General features: G+C 36.9%; 1 protein-coding gene across 1 annotated transcript in view; it reads left to right on the forward strand.

The window, feature by feature from the left end:
- LOC147370581 (transmembrane protease serine 11C-like) overlaps positions 1-23,214 on the forward strand; it is a 62,143-nt gene that overhangs the window by 15,894 nt on the left and 23,035 nt on the right. The window contains exons 3-4 of the mRNA XM_086407329.1: positions 13,276-13,343; positions 14,715-14,878. Coding sequence (XP_086263455.1) covers positions 13,276-13,343; positions 14,715-14,878 — 232 coding nt within the window. The remainder of the gene's footprint in view (positions 1-13,275; positions 13,344-14,714; positions 14,879-23,214) is intronic.

The following is a 23,214-nucleotide window of genomic DNA, read 5'->3' on the forward strand; positions in this document are numbered from 1 at the left end:
TACTGCAATACCTGCATCTTCTTTATGATGTATTGCCCTATAATTAATGAGCATGTGAACATTATAAAATTTCAAGCACACTTCAGATTACATCACCTTTCATATGACCAGTCATATATTCCAAAATGTTTAAGCAACTCCCATGTAGTTTTCACATATAAATGCAGTGGATTATAGATGACCAAAATGATACCTGGTATGTATAAGGTATCTAAGAGGATCCATAAGAAACAGATCAGCCAAACTTATACATCAAACCACTTACCAGAGTATCCAAGAACAGAAAGCATCTTTGATCATTATATAACGATAGCATTTGTCAAATAACAAATATTCGGCTGAGCTAACCTAAACCTGGAATGAGCATATACACCTTTATGCTTATGACTCTTCTTGCAATCTACCAAATGATAGATTATCTATGGAATTCATCAGACTTAGAAGTATGTGATCTTTAAAAGGTAACAAAGTGAAGGATAATATTCAAGATTCCTGTTCCGTCTAATACAGATTAGAAATGTCTCAGGTTGAGTAAAAATTAGGTTAGTGTTCATTCAGTTTCATGCCCCTCAAAACTTATTAGAAAACTAAGGTCATGGCATCTGTCCCACCACTTCATGGCAGATAGATGGGGAAACAGTGGCTGACTTTATTTTTGGAGGCTCCAAAATCACTGTAGATGGTGACTGCAGTATAAGCTATTGAGAAAAGTGCTAATCTGATACATTAAATGAAAATCATTGTGCGTTAAGTTGCTAACATGAAGGAACTGAGAAGATCCAAGGTTTATCAAAAATGCAACCAGTATTTCAGAGACATTATTCATATTTCAAATGGTATGAAGAAAACTTACAAAACTTACTGATGGACTAGCTTTCTTTTGTATGATTGGAACATAAGGAAAGAAGAAATAAATACTAGATGCTCAGGGCAGGGTGTCTGCAGACATGGTTGCAGGGGCAGGGGGTGATAATGCCCACTAACATAAGTTAGTGAGAAACTAAGTGAGTTTCTGAAACTTGGCATTTGGTTTCAGGTCAAATACCTAACAACCCTTTTCCTACAGGGTGTGCCAAGAGTCTGAGCCTCTTAAAAATAGGATTTGTATGACTGTTACTGGGGAAGCTCTCATAAATCCACCTTACAGCTTCTTGGAACACCCCAAGCCTAAAGTTACTATTCACTCGAAGGATGCTTCTACATCATCCATCTATACACACCTTATTAAACAAATATTATACGCTAAGGCTGGGTGTCTGAGTTCATTCTGAAGCAATTTTTTAAAGGATCCTTTCAGTTCAGTTCAGTTCAGTTCAGTCGCTTGGTCGTGTCCGACTCTTTGCGACCCCATGAATTGCAGCACGCCAGGCCTCCCTGTTCATCACCAACTCCCAGAGTTCACTCAAACTCACGTCCATCGAGTCAGTGATGCCATCCAGACATCTCATCCTCTGTCGTCCCCTCTCCTCCTGCCCCCAATCCCTCCCAGCATCAGAGTCTTTTCCAATGAGTCAACTCTTCGCATGAGGTGGCCAAAGTACTGGAGTTTCAGCTTTAGCATCAGTCCTTCCAAAGAACACCCAGGACTGATCTCCTTTAGGATGGACTGGTTGGATCTTCTTGCAGTCCAAGGGACTCTCAAGAGTCTTCTCCAACACCACAGTTCAAAAGCATCAATTTTTTGGCGCTCAGCTTTCTTCACAGTCCAACTCTCACATCCATACATGACTACTGGAAAAATTAGTAGGCATCATTTCTGATCTTGAGTCTAGTCTCTTTCCATGGTTTTAATTCATGGTATTCCCATTCTCAGACTCACCTAGCCACCATATCTTAAGGTCAATTTTGACCCCTCCTTCTCCATTATCTAACCATTCACCAAATTTTATTACTTATTCCTTCAAAGTGTTTCTAGCCTAACTTCCAAAGCAAAATTGCTGAATAATAGTGAGAATTTATCCCTTTCTCTCCTCAAATTTCACTAAAATGACAGAAAACAAATAAAAACAATGTGTCTTATAATGACAGACATGTTGCCACCGAAAGAGTGAGGAGTTTTTGGAAGATAAAAACTAGATATTTGCAAAGAGCAAAATCTCAGCATCACAGTTGCTGACAAATAACTCCCTGGAGATAAAAATACTGGCCTCCAAGAAAGTGAGTTTTCCAACAAAAACTTGGAATAACCTTGAGATCAGAGAAATCAAAGGTTATGAAAGAAAGTCACAGTGAATAACTAATTAATTAATCAATTTAAGGTATTATGTATTTCTACAGGAAATAATATATTGTAAATTAATTAAAGGACTGAACCAAATATTCTACCAAAAGTCTATTCCAATGCAAATAGAAAAAGGAAAGGAAGTAATACATGTACATCAAAAAGAATGAAGGAAACAGTCATTATTTACTGATGATGTTGTTGTTAAAACACTAAGTCGTGTCCAACTCTTCTGAGACGCCATGGAATATAGCCCACCAGCCTCCTCTATCCATGAATTTTCCTAGGCAAGAATACTGGAGTGGGTTGCCATTTCTTTCTCCAGGGGATCTTCCTGACCTAAGGATTGAATCCGTGTTTCCTGCCTAAGCAAGCAGATCCTTTACCATTAAGCCACCAGGGAAGCCTACTGACAGTATTCTGTATACTTAAAATACTCAAAAGACTTAGTTGAAAAATTATTAGAATCAACTGTAGAGTTTTGTAAGGTGGCCAATTACCAGACCAACATATAAAAAGTAATATTTTTCTTAATTACCAAAAGTAACAAAATATAAACATTATTTTTAAACTCCACTTAATAGCAACAAAATCTATATGATATACATGAATGAAACTAACACAAATTATAAACAATCTATATGAATAAAAATATGAAATGTTGCTAAACAATATAAAAGAATAAATAAGGGGAAAAAACATGTAACTTTATTTTAATTATGTTCAGTACAATCCTTTAGTTTATGATAAAGATGTTATTTCAAATTCAGTATTGTTAGGACAATCAGCTAGCCATCTGGAAAATATAGGAAGTAATATTGCTTGCATTTCTGGCATAATCAATCTATTATATAAGTAGTTAGCTTGGGCAAGATTCTGTTTACTTATTTGAAGAACAGGACTAATTAAGATTAAGGTGGTTTATAGATTTAAATTCCATGAATCTGTAGATTTATTGCTATCAATTCTAGGATGCTATTATCTAACCACTCCAACTCAAAATGTTGTCTCCCATCTCTGAATATCTACAGAAATCACAATCTGTGGTACGAATTCTGTCACTGTCTTTACTTTGCAGCTACAAGTATGCACCCTGTACAATTGCCCCAAGTTTTCCCTCATATTCAAATAATATTTGGGGAAATAGGAGAATAAAAAGTCAGGGGGAAGGGGGTTAGGGAGGAGCGAGAGAAGAAAAGTGATGAAATAGCTCAGGTAGATCAGCAGAAATATTTCTGCAGCCTAGGAGAGCTAACAACAGGTGCATTATTCTGAGCGTATAAGTAGTTGCATTATTCCCTCTTTTCATAGGATTTTCTTTTGTGCCTCATTTGGTAAAGAATCCGCCGGCAATGCAGGAGACCTAGGTTCCATCCTTGGGTTGGGAAGATCCCCTGGAGAAAGGAAAGGCTACCCACTCCAGTATTCTGGCCTGGAGAATTCCATGGACTGTATAGTCCATGGGGTAGCAAAGAGTCAGACACAACTGAGCGACTTTCACTTTCTTTTCTACAGGAAACAAGATACTGCTCTTCCAGAGTGCAGTATAGTATTTCATGGTCTGTTCTTCAGTGATATCAGTAGCTAGCTCACACACTCTCATCTAAAAAGGTTGCTCTTGACTCTGTTCTCCTCCAGCAACAGTTTCCTGCTCCCCTTCTCAGTAATATTTTGTTGAAAAAATTAGATTTCTGTGCTGGTTCCACCTCCTTGTCACCTGTTCTCAATTTAACCCTGTCCAGTTAGAATTTCTTTCTCTCTACCCCATTCAATTATTCTTATAGAGGTCACCAAAGACCTCACTGTTGCCAAATCTGATGATCACTTCTTACTTGAGCTTAACCCCATTATTATCTTCTTCCTTCTTCCTTTTCTCTTTTTTGGTGTCTAAGACACTTCCGTCTTCATTTTTCCTTCTTCCTTCTGCCTTTCCCAGCTGCCTTGGGTGGTTCCTTATCATCTGTAGGGCTTCCCAGGTGGCGCTAGTTGTAAAGAGTAAAAGTGGGTATCTGCCAATGTAGGAGATCTAAGAGATGTGGGTTCAATCCCTGGGTTGGGAAGATCCCCTGGAGGAGGGCTTGGCAACCCATTACAGTATTCTTGCCTGGAGAATCTCATGGACAGAGGAGTCTGGTGGGCTACAGTCCAGGGTGGCAAAGAACTGGACATAACTGAAGGGACTCTCCATGCATGCACACTATCATCTGTAGATCTCTAAATATAGGTGATCCCTCTGCATTTTCCAGACAATCCTCACCTCCTCCCTTCTCTTTCTTACCTCTTCCTTTCATCTTCTCCTTTCTTCTCTATCTGTACTCCCTCTAACTTCCTCATCCAAATTTTAAAAGCCAACAACATTGATGACTCCAAAAAGGGAACTCTAGATCTTTACCCCAAGACCTGTTTCTCCTCCTGCCTTACACTTCTCAGTAAATAACACCAAAATTAACCCACCTGCTCAACCTAAACACTTAACAAAAAAACACTTCTCTCAATCAACAAATTAGTACATTCTATTGACTCCATCACCAAAATATAACTTTATCTATTTTTCTCCTTAATCGCAGCCCCTATTATTTTTCTTGCCTAAACCCCTACACTTGCCTCCTAACTGGCTTCTTTGCTTTCACCTAATCTCCCTACAATCTATTGTTCACACAGGAGCTAAAGGGATCCTTTAAAAATGAAAATCAAATCACATCACTTACCAGCTTTAAAACCCTCCAAAGATGTCCAATTTCATTCATATTTATATAAAGATGTAAACATAAAAAATAAACTTAAAATTAAAACTTATGTAAGTGAAAGGATAGGGTAAAACACATAAATGGATTTTTTTTTTAAAGTTTAATCCTCCTTTTGCTTTTTTCCCGATTTTTTCCCACTCCTTCCTCTCCCTCTACATACATCCCCAAACTCTACCTTCAAGTAATTCATATCAACAGAATGGTATATAGCCTTTCTTATTCTCCTCCTTGATTAATTAGCCTACATAGAAAAGAAAATCCATAGGAGTGTTTATCAGTATTTTACTGAAGAGGGTTTATATTATACACAATCTTCTGAAATTTGTTTGCTTTTCTCAGCAATATCTCACAGATACTCTCCAAGGCAATGTAAAGGTTTAACCTATTCTTTTCTATGACTGCATAATATTCCTCAGTATGGATGTAGCACAATATATTCAATTTCTTCTGTGTTTTTAGGTATTTACTTTGTTTCCAGGTTTGACTACTATAACCAACATTGCAAAAATGTCCTTGTATATACATCCTTATATTTATATACATTTGATAGGTTTCTAGATTGAGATTTCTTAATCAGATGAGAATTTCTAATTTTAAGAAACATTGCCAGATTGTTTTCCAAAGGGTGGAAATAATTCACACTTCCACTAGTTGTGTATTTGAGTACTCTTCCCCTACCACCCCCTGCCCCCCAGCAACAGGTACACAGTTTTAACTTTGTGCTAATTTGATAAGTATATGCTATTGTTAACTTAATTTGCATTTTCTCTAGCTAGTAATGAGGTTGAGAATTTTTTTCTCTACATAGTGACCATTTGGGCTTGCTCATGTGTGAATTTCCTGTTACTTTCTTTGCCCAGTTTTTCTATCATGTCGTTTGCTTATCCTTGTTAATGTGTAAATATCTCTGTAAATTATAGATGTTAAAACTTTCTTTACTATTCACATGCAAATATCTTCCCAAATGTACTTTTTACCATCTGACTATTTATGTGGTCTTAGGTTGACTTTATTTTAATTTTTTGAATTTTTGGTCTTGATTCAAATGAACTTCACAGCCCATGAAAATAAGTGTATCCAATTTCCTTGGGAGTTTTTCCCCCTACTTTTAAGTCTTTATCCACACAGAAATAATTTAGTACAAGGTGATTCTCAGTCACTTCAGTCGTGTCCGACTCTTTGTGACCCCATGGACTGTAGCCCACCAGGCTCCTCTGTCCATGGTATTCTCCAGACATAATACTGGAGTGGGTTGCCATTTCCTCTTCCAGAATTAGTACAAGGTAGGAGCCCAAAAGTATTTTTTTTCCAAGTATAGAGAGCCAGTTGAGTTTGCAGTACTTATTCAGTAATTCAACCTATCCCTGTGATTTAAAATGCTACCATTTCATAAGGAGAAGTACAACATTCTTCCTTCACTAAAACAACTAATGTTTCCACTGCTTCATTAAAAAAAAAAAAATTCTACAGAACAAAGTGTAAGAAAGAGGCAGGAGAGATTTATTTGCCAGGCTCTATACCTAATCCTGGGTTTCTCCAATGGCTCAGTGGTAAAGAACCCACTGCAATGCAGAAGATAAAGGAGACAGGTTCTATCCCTGGGTCGAAAGATTCCCTGGAGGAGGGCATGGCAACACACTGCAGTATTCTTGCCTGGAGAATCCCATGGACAGAGGAGACTGGCAGGCTATAGTTCATAGGGTCACAAAGAGTTGGACATGACTGAAGGGACTGAGCAGGCACACATACCTAATCCTACTTCTCTATAGGATTCTCCAGAACCCAACAAGATGGTCTTCTAGCACTTTTGTTTCAACTGGGATCTGTGTGCTGAACCAAATCAAATTTCCTTCTACTTCACATTTTGTATGTATCTCTGTGTGTTTATTTCTTTATTGCTCCAGATCTTTGCCTTTTGACCCTTTGGTATTTGCTCTTAACTCTGTCATCCCATATCTGATGTTTGATACGTGTTTTCAAGTTTTAAACTCTGGCTTTCCAGTTCTCAACCCTTAGTTTTATTTAACAAGCCCTTATACAGCTTTTTTTTTGTTTTTTTGAACAGTGTCTGTCACTGTTCTAAGCATAATCATCATAACAACTCATAAGGCACATATAATTACTAGGCCTGTTCACAAAATGCTTGAAGTATGAAATATTGCCAACACCTGCAGTGAATCTCATCCAAGTCTTAGGGCATCCAGTGTAATTACTGGGAGACAGTCACCAACCACATAAGCATGGAGTGGCCACATGACTGACCTTAACTGTTTAATCTGTAGCCCCTCCAGAGGTGAAACTGATATACCCTGACCAAAGCCCCAGACAAACAAAAGCAAGCATCCCTCACAGATCACTGTGTTAACTTGAAGTCTGCTGTTGCTGCTGCTAAGTCGCTCCAGTCGTGTCCGACTCTGTGCGACCCCATAGACGGCAGCCCACCAGCCTCCACCATCCCTGGGATTCTCCAGGCAAGAACGCTGGAGTGGGTTGCCATTTCCTTCTCCAATGCATTAAAGTGAAAAGTGAAAATGAAGTCGCTCAGTCATGTCCGAACCTTAGCGACCCCATGGACTGCAGCCTACCAGGCTCCTCCGTCCATGGGAGTTTCCAGGCAAGAGTACTGGAGTGGGTTGCCATTGCCTTCTCCCAAAGCCTCAGGTTTACAAGACACTTCTCAGGCAGGATAATCCAAGGTCAAAGGTTACCTCTCAGAAGCCGCTCAAGGATCTCTCTTTTCCTTTGGAATGAATGTACAAAGTTCCTACGCCTACTGAGTTAACTCTTTACTGCACAGATAGCTTCTAGAACTTATGCATCTCACAGGAAAATTAACACTGTTATATGAGGAAGAGGGTCAGGGCCCTAAAATGATGATGAATGCATCATGAACATCAACACTGGAGGTATGTGGCAGAGGAGGATAAATTAGTCTTGGTATTATGGAATCAGAATCCAGTGTGTAGAAAATTTTTCCAGTCATTGGACATGCAAAATATTTTAAAGGTTTCAGTTCTTTCTTTTTTTTAGATGTAACTGACATTTAACACTTTCAACATTTTGTTGGTTCCAGGTGCCTGACATGATTCCATGTATATACATATTGTGAAATGATCACCACAATAGGTCTGTTTAAGATCCATCAGTATTTACACATATTTCATTTACACATATTTCAATAAATGGTCAAATGGAAGTTCCTTTGTACTGGGAACATATTTTATAAGGCAGTATATAAAATCATAAATATACATCACATTTTTTCTCTTATAACGGAAATCATACAAAATAAACTATATAAGAATCTCTGTGTTTAGAACTCAAACCTGTGGTCCTTAAACAGTGAGTACATAGGTGCAAACATGAAATAAACCTAGATCTTCCCTAATTTAAACTACATTTTTCAAAGTAAAATTTTAATGTTAATTTGAAAAATAAATAAAATAAAATGCCATCCTTGTTGTATCCTAAGTCCCTATATAACCTGGGATCTATTTTAGGATTCTATATTGAGTTCCACATTAATTGTATACCATCTCTTTCTCATAGCTTCTTTTCAACAGTCTTTTATCCCTTCATTTACAAGTATGATTCTTTTTAAATAATAGATAACTAGGTTTTAATTTTGAATGCAATTTGATAGATTCTTTAATAACAAAGCTTTATCTATTCTCATTAATTGTAGCCGGTAGTATACCTGATTTCATTTCTTCAGTTGGCTTTAAGTAAATAATGTATTTTTTTAGTTTCTTTTCCTTATTCTTGCTGATTTTCATTGTTTTTCATTCTGTGTTTTTCTTCTTGAAAATTTCAGTGTACTTAGTTAATACTTAAGTTATCTTTCCTGAAACTCAGTTAGATGAATATTTGTCTATTATTAAAAAAATTATTATCCCTATCAAGATATTATTCTCCTTACCTAAACCCTAATCCAAGAATAGGAGGCCTTCTACATACTTTCACGTTTCTTCTGTCTTCACATTCCTATTCCCCACTGATAGGGCTTTGAAGTATTGTTTCCTCTCCTCTTCTGCCCTCCTTTCCCATTCCTAATAAGTAGGTTTGCCAAGATAGCCCTGCAACTGCTGAAGTATTGTTAGCCTGTTTCTTAAAGTACACTGTCTCTGCTGCAAGCATTTCAATTTTACATTCATTGTATTTCACACACACCCCTCAGGTTTCATTGCTCAATTTGTTCCCTCTCCTCTTCATCTCCCCCTCTATAAAGACTCCAATTCTTGTTTAGATTTTGCTTTCCTAGAAACCTTAGTCATATATTTTTCTCTACTGAGATATGTGAATGCTATGCTACTGAATTTTCAAGTATCCATAGCTATCTTTCTTTTACTCTAAAGTGCGATTATGTCCTGATTGGGAATAGGATTGTTGAATTGTCAGTTTTTTCTCTCAGATATGAGGCTATTATTCCACCAGCTTCCATCTTCAAATGTTACAGATGAAATTGATTCTATTTCTTCTATTAATATATTTTAACTGTCGCAATGACAAGGAAGAAAAGAGGAATGAGTTGTTTTCTTTCCTTTTCCTGATATCAAAGAAAATAAAGAGAACAGTGAGCAGGCCTGAACATTCCTAGTTTATTTATTTATTTATTTTTTTACTCTAACTTCTCCTAACTTTGCATGTCTGTAACTAAGTTTGCTTTTCTGCCTCCTAACTTTGCAGGAGCTATACTTCACACCTATTTTCCTTTGACTCTGCTAAATACAGCCTGTATCTGCTGTTTACTCTTACAACACCCATTGCAGGTACATATCAGAAAGTAGGCCACAGAGCCACTGAACTGCCAGACTCAATTACTGGGTTACTGACACCAGCCTATGACTGTTTTTGACAAGATCCTAACACCTTTGTTCCTCATCACTGACTCCTGACTGTGAGCCTCAACTGATATAAGCCCCTAGACTCCTCATGGAGGGGGCACAGTTGTTGAGGCATGAGCTTACTGTATTCCCCTCTCGGCCAGCTGAGAATTAAAGCCAATTTTCTATTTCCTACAAACCCTGTCTCCATATTTTTTTATTTAGCTTCAGTGGGCAGAGAAGCCAAGATTTTGCCCAACAATATAACTTCAATATGGAAGTTGGTAGAAGTGTTTCTTAGTATCTAAAATTTGAAAATAGTCCTCTGATATATCAAATCTGCCTGAAACACAATCTATCTCTTTGAATATGCAGATTTTGATCTTTCTTTAATTCAGAACCTCTTTGTCCTACTACTTACATTACTATAATTTTTTCTGTCTTCAAGATTCTATCATTCATAACCACTTTTGGAATCATGATCGAAGTGTTTTGTTTTGTTTTTCTTTGTTTTCTTCTTTTTAAATTTTACTATTTAGAGTATATATTGTTTCTGGCCTTTTAGGCCACGAATTTGTATCTCAAGAATGACACTCATCTTTTTAAATTGACTCACTAAATATTTTAACTTGAAAAGTATGCTTCTTAATACTGTATCATCTTTTTTTAACCTACCTGAATGTTGGCATGAGTGCTTTTTTTATCATTGTTGTTTAGGTTGCTGTTTCCTCCAGAAGTTCTGTTTTGATGAGACCTAATCTGTTATTTCCTTTCTTTGGCTGTTGGGTTTCCTTATTTGTGTTATCATTTTTCCTTGTTGGTGTATTCAGGTCACTGCCTTGTTATTGGAGACAATCCTACAAGATAGAAGATGAGATGTTCTTAAATCCTGTAGGCTGAAGTTGGGGCAGCAGGCCTCCTGCCTTACCAAGGACCCAGGAGGAAGTCTTCCAGCTTCCCACTTTCTACCCAGTACTCTCCCAGCATCAGAAGCAAAAAAGCTTCAGCCCCCTTTGCAGTTCCTTCATGACTTCTGTTGGTCCATGGGAACACAGTCTCATGGTCCAGTGTCAAACTTATCCCTGGATATTCACAAACCTCTGTCAGCCAAGATCTTCCCAGGGCCTGTTATGATTCTGTCCTTGCATAGGACTCTCAGATTATTCTCTAGGTTCTTCCCTGACCCATGGAAAATAGTTTCTCATCACCTTCCTGTTTGTATGACTTCTATAAAACCCAATCCCACCTGCCCCCCAGGAGTGGCAGATTGGAATAGAGAATTGAAGAAAAATACAGGATATTTTAGTTACCATGTTGTCAGGATTCCTCCATTCATTATATTTAGGAATAACATCCAAATTTATTACTAAATCCAAATTTATTACCAAATCCAAATTTATCCAAATAGGCTCTCTGTAATGGCATTGCTATTTACCAGGGCAACCTCAACTTACACACTCTCCCTTACTCACTGTACTTGAGTCACAACTTTACTGCTCTCTCTCAAATACGAATCTCATTTTTATCTGGGATTATATCACCTGCTGTTCACTCCATCTAGAATATCCTTCTCCCCTTGATTATCAACTTTGCATCTTTCAAGTCTCAATCAAATGTCTTAAAAAGGATCTTATTTTATCATTCAAACAGTATCCCCTAAATCACTACATTATGTTATTTTGCATTTTCAATATCACCTAACACTATCTCGTTATCATATTTATATATTTATTTCTTTGTATGCTTATTATCAATAACCTCAGATATGCAGATGACACCACCCTTATGGCAGAAAGTGAAGAGGAACTAAAAAGCCTCTTGATGAAAGTGAAAGTGGAGAGTGAAAAAGTTGGCTTAAAGCTCAACATTCAGAAAACGAAGATCATGGCATCCAGTCCCATCACTTCATGGGAAATAGATGGGGAAACAGTGGAAACACTGTCAGACTTTATTTTTGGGGGCTCCAAAATCACTACAGATGGTGACTGAAGCCATGAAATTAAAAGACGCTTACTCCTTGGAAGGAAAGTTATGATCAACCTAGATAGCATATTCAAAAGCAGAGACATTACTTTGCCAACAAAGGTTTGTCTAGTCAAGGCTATAGTTTTTCCTGTGGTCATGTATGGATGTGAGAGTTGGACTGTGGAGAAGGCTGAGGGCCGAAGAATTGATGCTTTTGAACTGTGGTGTTGGAGAAGACTCTTGAGAGTCCCTTGGACTGCAAGGAGATCCAACCAGTCCATTCTGAAGGAGATCAGCCCTGGGATTTCTTTGGAAGGACTGATGCTAAAGCTGAAACTCCAGTACTTTGGCCACCTCATGCGAAGAGTTGACTCATTGGAAAAGACTCTGATGCTGGGAGGGATTGGGGGCACGAGGAGAAGGGGATGACAGAGGATGAGATGGCTGGATGGCATCACTGACTCGATGGACGTGAGTCTGAGTGAACTCAGGGAGTTGGTGATGGACAGGGAGGCCTGGTGTGCTGCGATTCATGGGGTTGCAAGGAGTCAGACACGACTGAGCAACTGATCTGATGCTTATTATCTCTCTCCTTCGTTGAATCTCCTAGAAAGTATGGATCTATCTAGTTAATTTGTATTTTTATTTCAGTAGATATTATTGAATAAATGAATACTTCCAACTGCTTTGGAGCCAGAGAAAAAAGATATATTAAATCTCTGCAATTCCAATAATAAGTGACTGTTTTTGAAGCATTATCTTTGCCAAAATAAAAACTATGGACAGTGCAAATTTTGTCCTGTACTCTGTGAAGATCCTGTTGCAATAAATTATCCATTAGGTTAAATCTAGAACAGCTGAGAAAATGACTCTTACATAAACTTTCTCTCAGTGATTTCCATGTATACTGCTTTGAACCTACCAGTAGCACATAACTGAAAGATCAGGGAAAATGGTTTGCAGTCCAGATATGAAGAAAGAGCTTCCATAGTACAAAAATAAATTAGAAACATTTCCTCCTTCTGGGGACACTTCTGTTTAGTGGCATTGATGTTCACAAGAAGTCTGAACATGGAAGATAAACTCTATCAGGTGAACCTTTGAATTTACTTCTCCAAAATAAGAGAAAAATATTCTTTCCTTTCATACTGTTGGGAAGGAAGCAAATATTTTCGCCTCACTTTGTCACACAATTTATTGATTCAAGAATATTTGTGAATTAGTTGAGCCAGTATAAAGGTAATTTTTAAAAAAATACATATTTAACACACATTCCATCTCTTTTTAAATGAGATCCAGAGAAATTTGAACAGTATGTATTTGATGATATTAAGTAATTATTTAATTCCTAGGATGTGAGTAGTAGTAAAATTAAACTGATTTGGTCATTTATTGATATTTGGTGAAGCTGACTGATGGGTACGTGAGGTTCATTTTTCTTTCTATACTTTCACATATATTTGAAGTTCTCCACAATGAAAATTAAAAAATAAGTCATTGTTCATATTACTTTTAACAGATAAATGAAACATTTCATGGATCCAGACTGAGAAGACAGTATGTCACATCCCAGGTTGTCCAAGTAAGGTATGTAAAACAGCCTGACATGCACAAAAAATAAAAATTTCCTTTGCTTTCATATCTTATATTTAACAGAATGTCTTTGTATAGTATATAATCAAAAGGTTAAATCTAGGGCTTCAAAACCACTAGCAGTTTCAAATGTAAAAAATATATTCAAGGTCTGCTGGGAAATTATTAAACCAGAACCAAGAGTTCTAGCTCATGGAGAGTATCAGGTAAGGGTTAAATGGATTTGTTTTTCATTGGAAGGCACAAAGCCAAAGAGCAAATTTAAACGAGATGATGATTTCAATATAAGAAAGAACGGATAAGATAAGAGAACCAGGTACAGAATGTCTGACACAGGAGTAGCTAATATCTCAAAAATATATATCATCTTACCTGATATGATCTGGCTGCTCTCTGACTTCATCTCATACCCTCATCCTCATATAACACTTGACATCCACACAGATCTGTTATTCCTCCAATAAACATGCCAACATTGTTCCCATCACAGGGCTGTCAAAGCACAAATTACACTGGACAAAACTGAACAGACAAGGGAGACAATGTTCAAGTCTTTTGCAACAGAGAAGAGAAGCCAGAACTGTTTTATCTTCCCTGAAACAAAGCACCATAGGGTTTTTTTAAGGCTGGGGTGAGAAAGAGACCTTAGGCCATCTGTATTTGTGATTGGCTTTGCCCAAAGAAAAGTCAACTTTGCACACATTCACAGTAAGAGAACTTGACCCAGTCTTGCAATTGTGCCTCCACCAATAAAGAAGAAAAAAAAACTATAAATGATTCTGTCATCTTTACCTGTTACATTTCATTTCATTATTTGCTATTGGCTCTTCCTACAAGGTCCATAGTGCATTTATGAAACATAGATACCTTTATGTTAGTAAATAATTGTCCCATAACATTCTGAGATTTTTTCAAAACACCTCCATATACATTATCTTATGTGGTGTTTACAATAACCCAGTAAATGGCATTATCATCCCCATTATAGAGATGGAGAAGGAAACGGCTACCCACTCCAGTATTCTTGACTGGAAAAGGCTACAGTCCATGGGGTCACAAAGAGTCGGACACAACTGAACGACTGATCATGCACACGTTATAGAGGTGAACAGTATGGAGTACAGTGCTCCTTGCTATAGTCAATGAACTGGCAAATGGTAGATCTAGAATACAAAGTCAATTCCCATGAGTCTAAATCAGTCTCTCTTTACTGTTCACCATGCCAACAAAGTGCCATTTTCACTCCCTTTAAAGGAACTGGAAAACTGCCAGGAACTCTGACAACCAAAGGATAGAATGACTCCACTAAAAATGATAGAGACTCCATAATAAAGTATAATTTCTTTGTCTTTTTCTGTTTTGCAGCCGAGCTAAAGGAAAGGTGATAATACACATCGTGCTTAAGTTTAAATCTTATTATACAAATACTTCTGCAAAATTTCGAGATAAGATCGAAACCATTTTACGTCAGAAGCTAAATGGCAAAACTGGGTCATTATGTATAGATTCTTCTTCATTTAGATTTTCAGGTAAGTCTTTTTATGTATGGGGCAGAATAATTTTCATCTTTTAACTTGAGTGTGGTGCTTTGTTGTGCAATTGAAAACAATACTGCTCTCTTTATCATTTAATAGATAATGGTAATTACTTTTAACCACTGTTAAAGTAATTAAGGTCTGTGTTAATCAATTTTTAATATAATATCATTCCTTTGTTCTTGAAATCAAACTTTACTTAATTATAGATTAAAAAAAAAAAGCTATCATGGTCCCAAATATAAGTCCCAAGTTTTCTTTGCGTGAACTCAAATATCAGGGTGCCAAATAGTGCTGTTTCTTTACTATGTGAGCTCATGTTTTTAGCAGATGAGTTTCCAAAAATATATTCTTGGTGGTGAATTTTCTATAAGCTGGAGAGCTGTTTTATTTCTCCGTGGTTTTGTTTTTGAAATCATCAAAGGTTGGATAAGCTATGTGAGAAGAAAGGCTCTATGACAGAGTATCTAATAGTACCCAAGAAGAGTCACATTGGATTCCAAGTTTTCTTTGCAAAACAAGACAATCTTAAACTCAAACTCTTCTGTGGGTCATGATTTCTCCCTAAGTTCTTTTGGATGTCTCAAGAATCTAGACTCCCAAATTCCAGAAATTTAGTTTAAATCTCCTTAACAGCAAATTTATTTCTTGATAAGCCTTTAATGGACTTCATTTGTTTCACTCCTGTATATACTCTAATTCTTGTTCTTGGTCATGTGACAATATTGTGGAAGATGGCTTCTAAAAGACAGGGACACACATTCTCCCTTCCCAGGATAATCAGTGTTTCTCTGGTCTTGATGAAAGTACAGCCAATGCCTGGCACATCTAAGCTAGGCTATCAGTTCTCTGCTACAACAAATATGATCAAGGGAAAAAAAGTATCCCCAGCCTACAGGAAGGACTAAATGTTTGTGGAAAAAAATCCACTCCAAGTGTTCATTTGTCTGGAATAGCAAAAGGATCAAAAAGTAAAACCTGAATATGCTTCTCCTGGATAAAAAGACATCATGTTGTTGAAATGTGACTCCCCTCAGGTTATATTAGATGCTCTGTTGTACAGCCTTCCTTCTCACATAGCTTATCCAAACTCTGATGACCTCAAAAAAAATCACAGAGAAATAAAGCAGTTCTCCAATTTATAGAGAATTCACCAATAAGGACATATTTTTGGAAACTCATCCGCTAAAAACATGAGCTCATGTAGTTAAGAAACAGCATTATATTCCTGGTATTCCTCCAGACTTTAAGAACATTAAATAGGATCCCAGGAAAATGAACTTTCTGAAGGCATTTTCTAGGTTTATGGCTTTTCTCTGTAGTTTTATTTATTACAGTGCATCCTACAAGTTTATGAAGAGTAGTGACTGGTAAGTGCAATACACTTAAGTACACACAGTGCTTTGGTACTGTCTTAGCCTCCACCTGTTGCCTAGAAACTCCCTCTCTCTCCTCTCATCACCTCTTATCAGAAGCTAGATGTCTCATGAAACTGACTGGATGTTCACAGGTGCAGGATCAAACTCAGAAGTCAACCGGGCTAGGCCTCCAAAATCACAATGAAGTGACTTAACACAAAGCTCACATTCAAGACAGTTCTTACTTAAAGAGATTATGAATATTCACTGGTCACCACATAAATGGATCTCTGGCTTAGGGATTTACGAAAGCTTATTTAGGTAGCCAAGGTTGCTGTCAAAGCATCTTATTGAATAACCTGACCTTATTGCTGCCTGGTTAGTTGTGTTGCCTAGTACCTGATAAGTATGTCAAGGTTGTGGGTTTCATTTTCATACAAGCTGCTAACACAGAGGAAAAAGACATCACTGATCAGTGCTCTAAGCTACAATGAATTGCTGAATACAATATCCAGTGTTCCTATATTATTATGCTTAGAAGAGTGCATGTAGAATAATGATATGCATAAACTCTGAATCATCTGGATGATATTTTAGGTGCATAAAAGTTTCATCAAAACAAAAGCCACCTGGGATTTTTGAGCTTAATCCCCTTCCAGAACCCCAATTGAGAAAGACTGATGGCAAGTTTGGCACATATATGTTCTAGCAAACATTGTTATCCCCAGATTTAAGAGGTAAAGAATGCCTTAATTACTAAGAACTGTGAACATAATATGTAATTTAATTTCCCACTTACTCATGAATTCCAAGAAAATGACACTTGCAACTACTGTCCTAGGTACTAACAGTCAGTATTGATGGTGTATTCTTCCATGAGAGATCAACATTTTCTCCATCAGTTATAAACTTACTAGATCAGAGGATTTTCAAATTGACCAATGAGCATAAAACCTAGAGAACAACATATTGTTTTCCCCTGCCCATGATAGAATAGTTTTCTGAAAAAAACTCTCAGGTGGCTTTAGTGGTAAAAGACTTTATGCATTCCCAAACCCCTAAATTTATATTCACTTATGCTTTATGCTTAAACAATATTATATTCTTTTAAAAATAGAGATGATAACCTCAATAGTTGTAATTAGTTAACACAATTTTTCTTTTATAATGTCCTTTGTAAATTATAAGGTCACGCTTACATGATCTTGTTGTTTCACAGCTTAAAAATCAGAACAGAACATACATATGATACTTATGTTCATGTAATTAAAATTTTAATGCAAAGAAAGAAAAAACAAGTAAAGCATTGCAAGTGATATATCACCCAGCAAGTCGATCTCACAATATGATGCACTTGACTATCACTTCCATAAACTATTAAGCTCAGAGCTAAGAAGAAAATGTAATGCTAGATGTACCAAGTACACAGCTGCAAGGATGACCATATTGTGTTTCTCTCCTGGAAGCTCTGGAAGGAAAAATCAGAATCATTTTTTGTAAAAACAGAAAAATAGCCTCATAAACTGAAGTGAGGTTTTTAATAAAATGCCTTATAAAGTTGAATGTTCATGACTTTAATGGGCATACTTAAGAATATGACTGTAACTTGTTTTAAAAAGTAATTATTATTTCCTGCAGACAAATGCCTTGTACATACTGCTATACTTAACCATCTACTGATTAAGCATGAAAAATATTTTAAATACTTATCCTAAATCATAATTGGTTAAAGTAAAAACTAAATTATGTAGAACTAATAGAAATTCATACACAAGGATGATCATCCTGACCCACTATTAAGGGTTTTACAAGAAGAATGAAACTCTGGTCTTGCACTCATTTGTGAGCAACTGGCTAATGCTTAGATATAAATCATGTTAGTAGAACACACCGTTTTCATGTGGCTTGATCCTGAGATGCTGCATATGTTCATTTGTAACACATTTTAAGCAACTTTATCCAATAATTCTTAAGTAAATTCTAGAGGACATTTTTTCAAAGTATGTTGTCTCCCACAGTGTCCTTTCTCAACCAAGAACCAATCTTCAGCTCCACAAACATGTTTTATCTGCAAAGTATATCTTGCAATAGTCTCAGTAGTATAAGACCTTGACCAGAGACAGTTCTTTGAAATAAGTCTTTCTAAATAAGCAAATTTCCTACTGTTGCTGCTAAGTCGCTTCAGTTGTGTCCAACTCTGTGAGACCCCATGGATGGCAGCCCACCAGGCTCCCCAATCCCTGGGATCCTGAAGAGTTTATATTTCATCTTTTTAACAAAACAGAAAAGTTCTCTTTAAAGTTATATTTTTACAAAAATATTTCTCAAACCTACCACCTCCTCTTTGACATTACTATGGACATCCACTAATTTAGAGTGGATATTGTAGTGCCCTCAGAGCATTTAGGGAATGAAGAGATATTAATGCTTTCACCAAATAAACCCCAATATTGGAGTTTTGAGCTCTCATATCTGTTCATTTTCATACTTCAATGTCAAGTCAAATTCTTGCTGTCACTTTTATTCTCTCTGTTCTTTCTCCTACCTTCTTCAAATTCATCTTAAAATGTTAAATTTTAAAATTTAAAATTATTTTAAAATGTTTTATAGTAATTTCTATATTAAAATTGGAAAAATGAAATAGCCTTTCAATTAAGGTGTATTGAGCCTCCTTATTTAGTTAAATAAGCTTTAGTGAGCTGATATTTTTGATATATCTTTTGATATAGCTTTTGACTTCTCAGATACCCTTGTTTCCTGATTGTTGACTTTATTGCAGAGAATGTTTCCAGGTTTACCAAGAGATATGGAGCACTATTCCTGTTGGCAATTCAAAATGTCTTTCAATAAAGCCAGGAATTTGTTTCAAACAATATTTAAGTTATTTTTCAAATGCAAGTTTGAAATATATGTTATTGAATGATACAGCTATTAGACATTGTCCAGATATTTTAAAGAATTTAAAACTTATTAATAGTCATTTCATTAAAAGACTCACTATCAATAGGGCCCACAAGAGACACTGCCACAAAATTATCCATGAACTAAGAATGATCCTGCAAATGAGTCATCCTTATTTTTTAATCTCTAAAAAGGAAAAAACATAATTTACAATAGTTATTTTTGATAGTTAACACTAAGTTTAAATGATTAATGCTAAAACACTGCCTCTAGTGAGCCAACTCAGTTACTTGCCTGAACTACCTGTTAGATTATCTAGAATGACTGACACTCTAGATCAAAAGAGGCATCCTATTAGCTGACCAGACCCCACAGATTTTTTTAGTGAAGTTCTAAATTCATCTTGCCAATTTAGATCCAGTATACCTGAGATGAATCCTGAATTTCTGCCCTATGCTATCTGTATCATATCTTTTCCTTGATACTTCTTGTGACTGAATTCCCAATCTGCTTCTCTATTCTGTATTGTACAACAATTTCTATTTTAGTAATTTGTGGTTTCTACATTTTCATTCTCAAGCTGAAGTTTCTCTTAGAAACAGCCATTTGGACTGGTGTCCTAATAGCTATGATAGCTCTTGTCACCTACCCATAAAATTACTGGAATCTTGTACTCATGGCTTCCAAGGTGACACAGTAGTAAAAAAAATCTACATGCTAATGCAGGAGACACAAAAGTCATGGGTTTGATCCCTAGGTTGGGAAGACCCCTGGAGAAGGAAATGGCAACCCACTCCAGTATTCTTGCCTGGAAAGTTTCATGAACAGAGCAACCTGGCAAGCTATAATCCATGGGATCACAAAGAGTCAGGCACAACTGAGCACACAATCCTTGTACCCGTGGCTTTTAACACCTGCACACCAGACACTACTGTCCTGACTAAAGTCTGGTATTATTCATCTGAGTTTATATGATGGTAAATTTTGTGCCAACTTGACTGTGCCATTCCACGTGCCCAGATATCTGTTTAAACATATTCCTGGCTTCTGTGAGGATGTTTTCAGAAGACATTAGCATTTGAATGGGTGGACTGACTCATTGCCCTCTCCAATATGGGTGAGCATAATCCAATCCATTGAGGGCCTAAACAGAGCAGAAGGATAGAGGAAGAGTGAATTCTCTCTCTCTGCATGGCTGATTAAATTGGAGCATTGGTTTTCTCCTGCCCTCAGACTGGCATTGCATTTCTCAGGCCTTTGACTAGAATGACAGCACTCTCTTGGTCTCCAGCTAACAAATGGTATATTGTGGGATTTCTCAGCCTCCATAATTGCCTGTGAGCCAATTCCTCATAATATATATGTTTCTCTAGAGAACTCTGACTAATACAGACTGCCATAGAGCACTGTAAGCTACCATCAAGCCCAAATAAACTCAAATTTATTATGGGCTTTTGGAAATCCCACTTGCCTTACATACTCCTAAGAGTCCAACTGTGCATATAGCTAGAGCAACTCTCCTATCTCTTTTCAAGTCTGACCTGGCTGCCTTTCATTTCCCAGGAACTTAACCCTTTGAAGCCACAGAATTCCATACGCTCAGCTTGAGTGTCTTATGATATAATATATATTAAAAGTGATTCGTTTTAGGTTAAAGAGTTTGGCTTTGGTAGTTATAAAGGGTCCATTAAAATCCATTAAATCATGAAAGACCTGTAATGAAAGGTCTCTTTTCTAAAATTTTTATCTGATACTATTGTGTAAGATGAACTAGTGGGGAGAGTCTTTAAGCAAAGAGATCAGTTAGGAAAGAATTGCAACTGTCCAAGTGTGAAGAATTAAAAACCTGAAATATAATAGTGAAAATAATATTAGAAATAATAAACATGTTAAAGAGATTATACTTATAGAATTTACAGAACCTAAGACTGGATATGAGACACAACAGTAAAAGGAACAGAATACAACGTCCAAGTTTTAAGTCTGAGTAATCAGTGAGATGATAACTTCACCGAAAACAGATGAAAAGGTAGGAGAAAAAAAGGTTTCTAAATATTCAATCAGGGATACATAATGTTACCTTCTAAGATGGACTGGATACACTTTTCCATATTTCTCTCACTAAATACAGCTTAGACCCCTAAGTATTACAAATAAAACAGATATAAGAAAAGCCCAGACTGGCTAGTGACCTCAGGGCCCAACAACATGGTGAGACTCACGGGTTTGTTTTATATATCCTGGAATTGGAACTGAAGAGGCCGGCGGTCCCAAAACTTCCAAGGATGCAGGAGAAATCATCTTTACATATTAAAAGACTCAGTTAGATGGCAATTGTCTCCAAATTGATATACAAGATCATAATTTTAGGAAAAAATATGGGAGGAAATCTTTGGCATCTAGGGCTAGGTAGAGTTCTTTAGACTTGACACCGAAAGCATGTTTCATAAGAAGAAAAAATAATGAATTGGACTTCATCAATGTTCAAATTTTTCTCTGTGTAATATAACTTGCTGTTGCTGCTGCTGCTGCTGCTAAGTCACTTCAGTCATGTCCGACTCTGTGCGACCCCATAGATGCCAGCCTACCAGGCTCCCCCGTCCCTGGAATTCTGCAGGCAAGAACACTGGAGTGGATTGCCATTTCCTTCTCCAGTGCATGAAAGGGAAGTTGCTCAGTCGTGTCCAACTCTTAGTGACCCCAAGGACTGCAGCCTACCAGGCTCCTCTGTCCATGGGATTTTCCCGGGAAGAATACTAGAGTGGGGTGCCTTCTCCTGTTAAGAGGAGGAAAAGACAAACTACACACTTGGAAAAAATATTTGCACCTACACATCAAATGACTAGAGTCTAGAATATAAAAAGAACTATCAAGACTCAGTGAGAAAACAAACAATCCATTCAGAAAATGGAGAAAAAACGTGAAGATACATTTGACCAAAAGGAATATATAGATGGCAAATAAGCACATGCTCAATATCATTAGCAATTAAGGAAATACAACTTAAAACTGCAATGAGATATTGCTACACACTTAAGAGATGGCTAACAAATTCTAGCAAGAATGAGGAGAAGCTGAATCACTCATAAGATGCCTGTGGGAATGTACAATGGTACATCCACTCTGGAAAACTCTTTGGTAATTTCTCAAAAGAAGCAAGCATGCAACTACCATATAACCCAGCAGTGGCACTCCTTGTCATTATCTCAGACAAATAGTGAGTTGTGTTCAAACAAAAATTTATGCATGAATGTTTATAGCTTTATTCCTAATAGTCAAAAGCTGAAACAACCTAGGTAACCTTCAACAAGTGATGGTTAAATAAACTCAGGTACATCATGACATGGAATACCTCTCAACAAAAAAAAAGAAATTGAATACTTAAAGAAGCCAGTCCAAAAAGTTACATCTTGTATGTGTCTATTTATATGAATATATGACATTCTTGAAGTGACAAAATTACAGAAAGGGAAACAAATTAGTGTTTGCCAGGGACTAAGAATCATGGAAAAAGCAAGAGAGCTCCAGAAAAACATCTATTTCTGCTTTATTGACTATGCCAAAGCCTTTGACTGTGTGGATCACAATAAACTGTGGAAAATTCTGAAAGAGATGGGAATACCAGACCACCTGATCTGCCTCTTGAGAAATTTGTATGCAAGTCAGAAAGCAACAGTTAGAACTGGGCATGGAACAACAGACTGGTTCCAAATAGGAAAAAGAGTTCGTCAAGGCTGTATATTGTCACCCTGTTTATTTAACTTCTATGCAGAGTACATCATGAGAAACGCTGGGCTGGAAGAAACACAAGCTGGAATCAAGATTGCCAGGAGAAATATCAATAACCTCAGATATGCAGATGACACCACCTTATGGAAGAAAGTGAAGAGGAACTAAAAAGCCTCTTGATGAAAGTGAAAGTAGAGAGTGAAAAAGTTGGCTTAAAGCTCAACATTCAGAAAACGAAGATCATGGCATCCGGTCCCACCACTTCATGGGAAATAGATGGGGAAACAGTGTCAGACTTTATTTTTTTGGGCTCCAAAATCACTGCAAATGGTGACTGCAGCC

The sequence above is a fragment of the Bos grunniens genome, chromosome 6 (assembly GCF_055505025.1).
Source record: "Bos grunniens cultivar Pamir isolate PY7600 chromosome 6, Bosgru_T2T1.0, whole genome shotgun sequence".
NCBI lineage: Eukaryota > Metazoa > Chordata > Mammalia > Artiodactyla > Bovidae > Bos > Bos grunniens.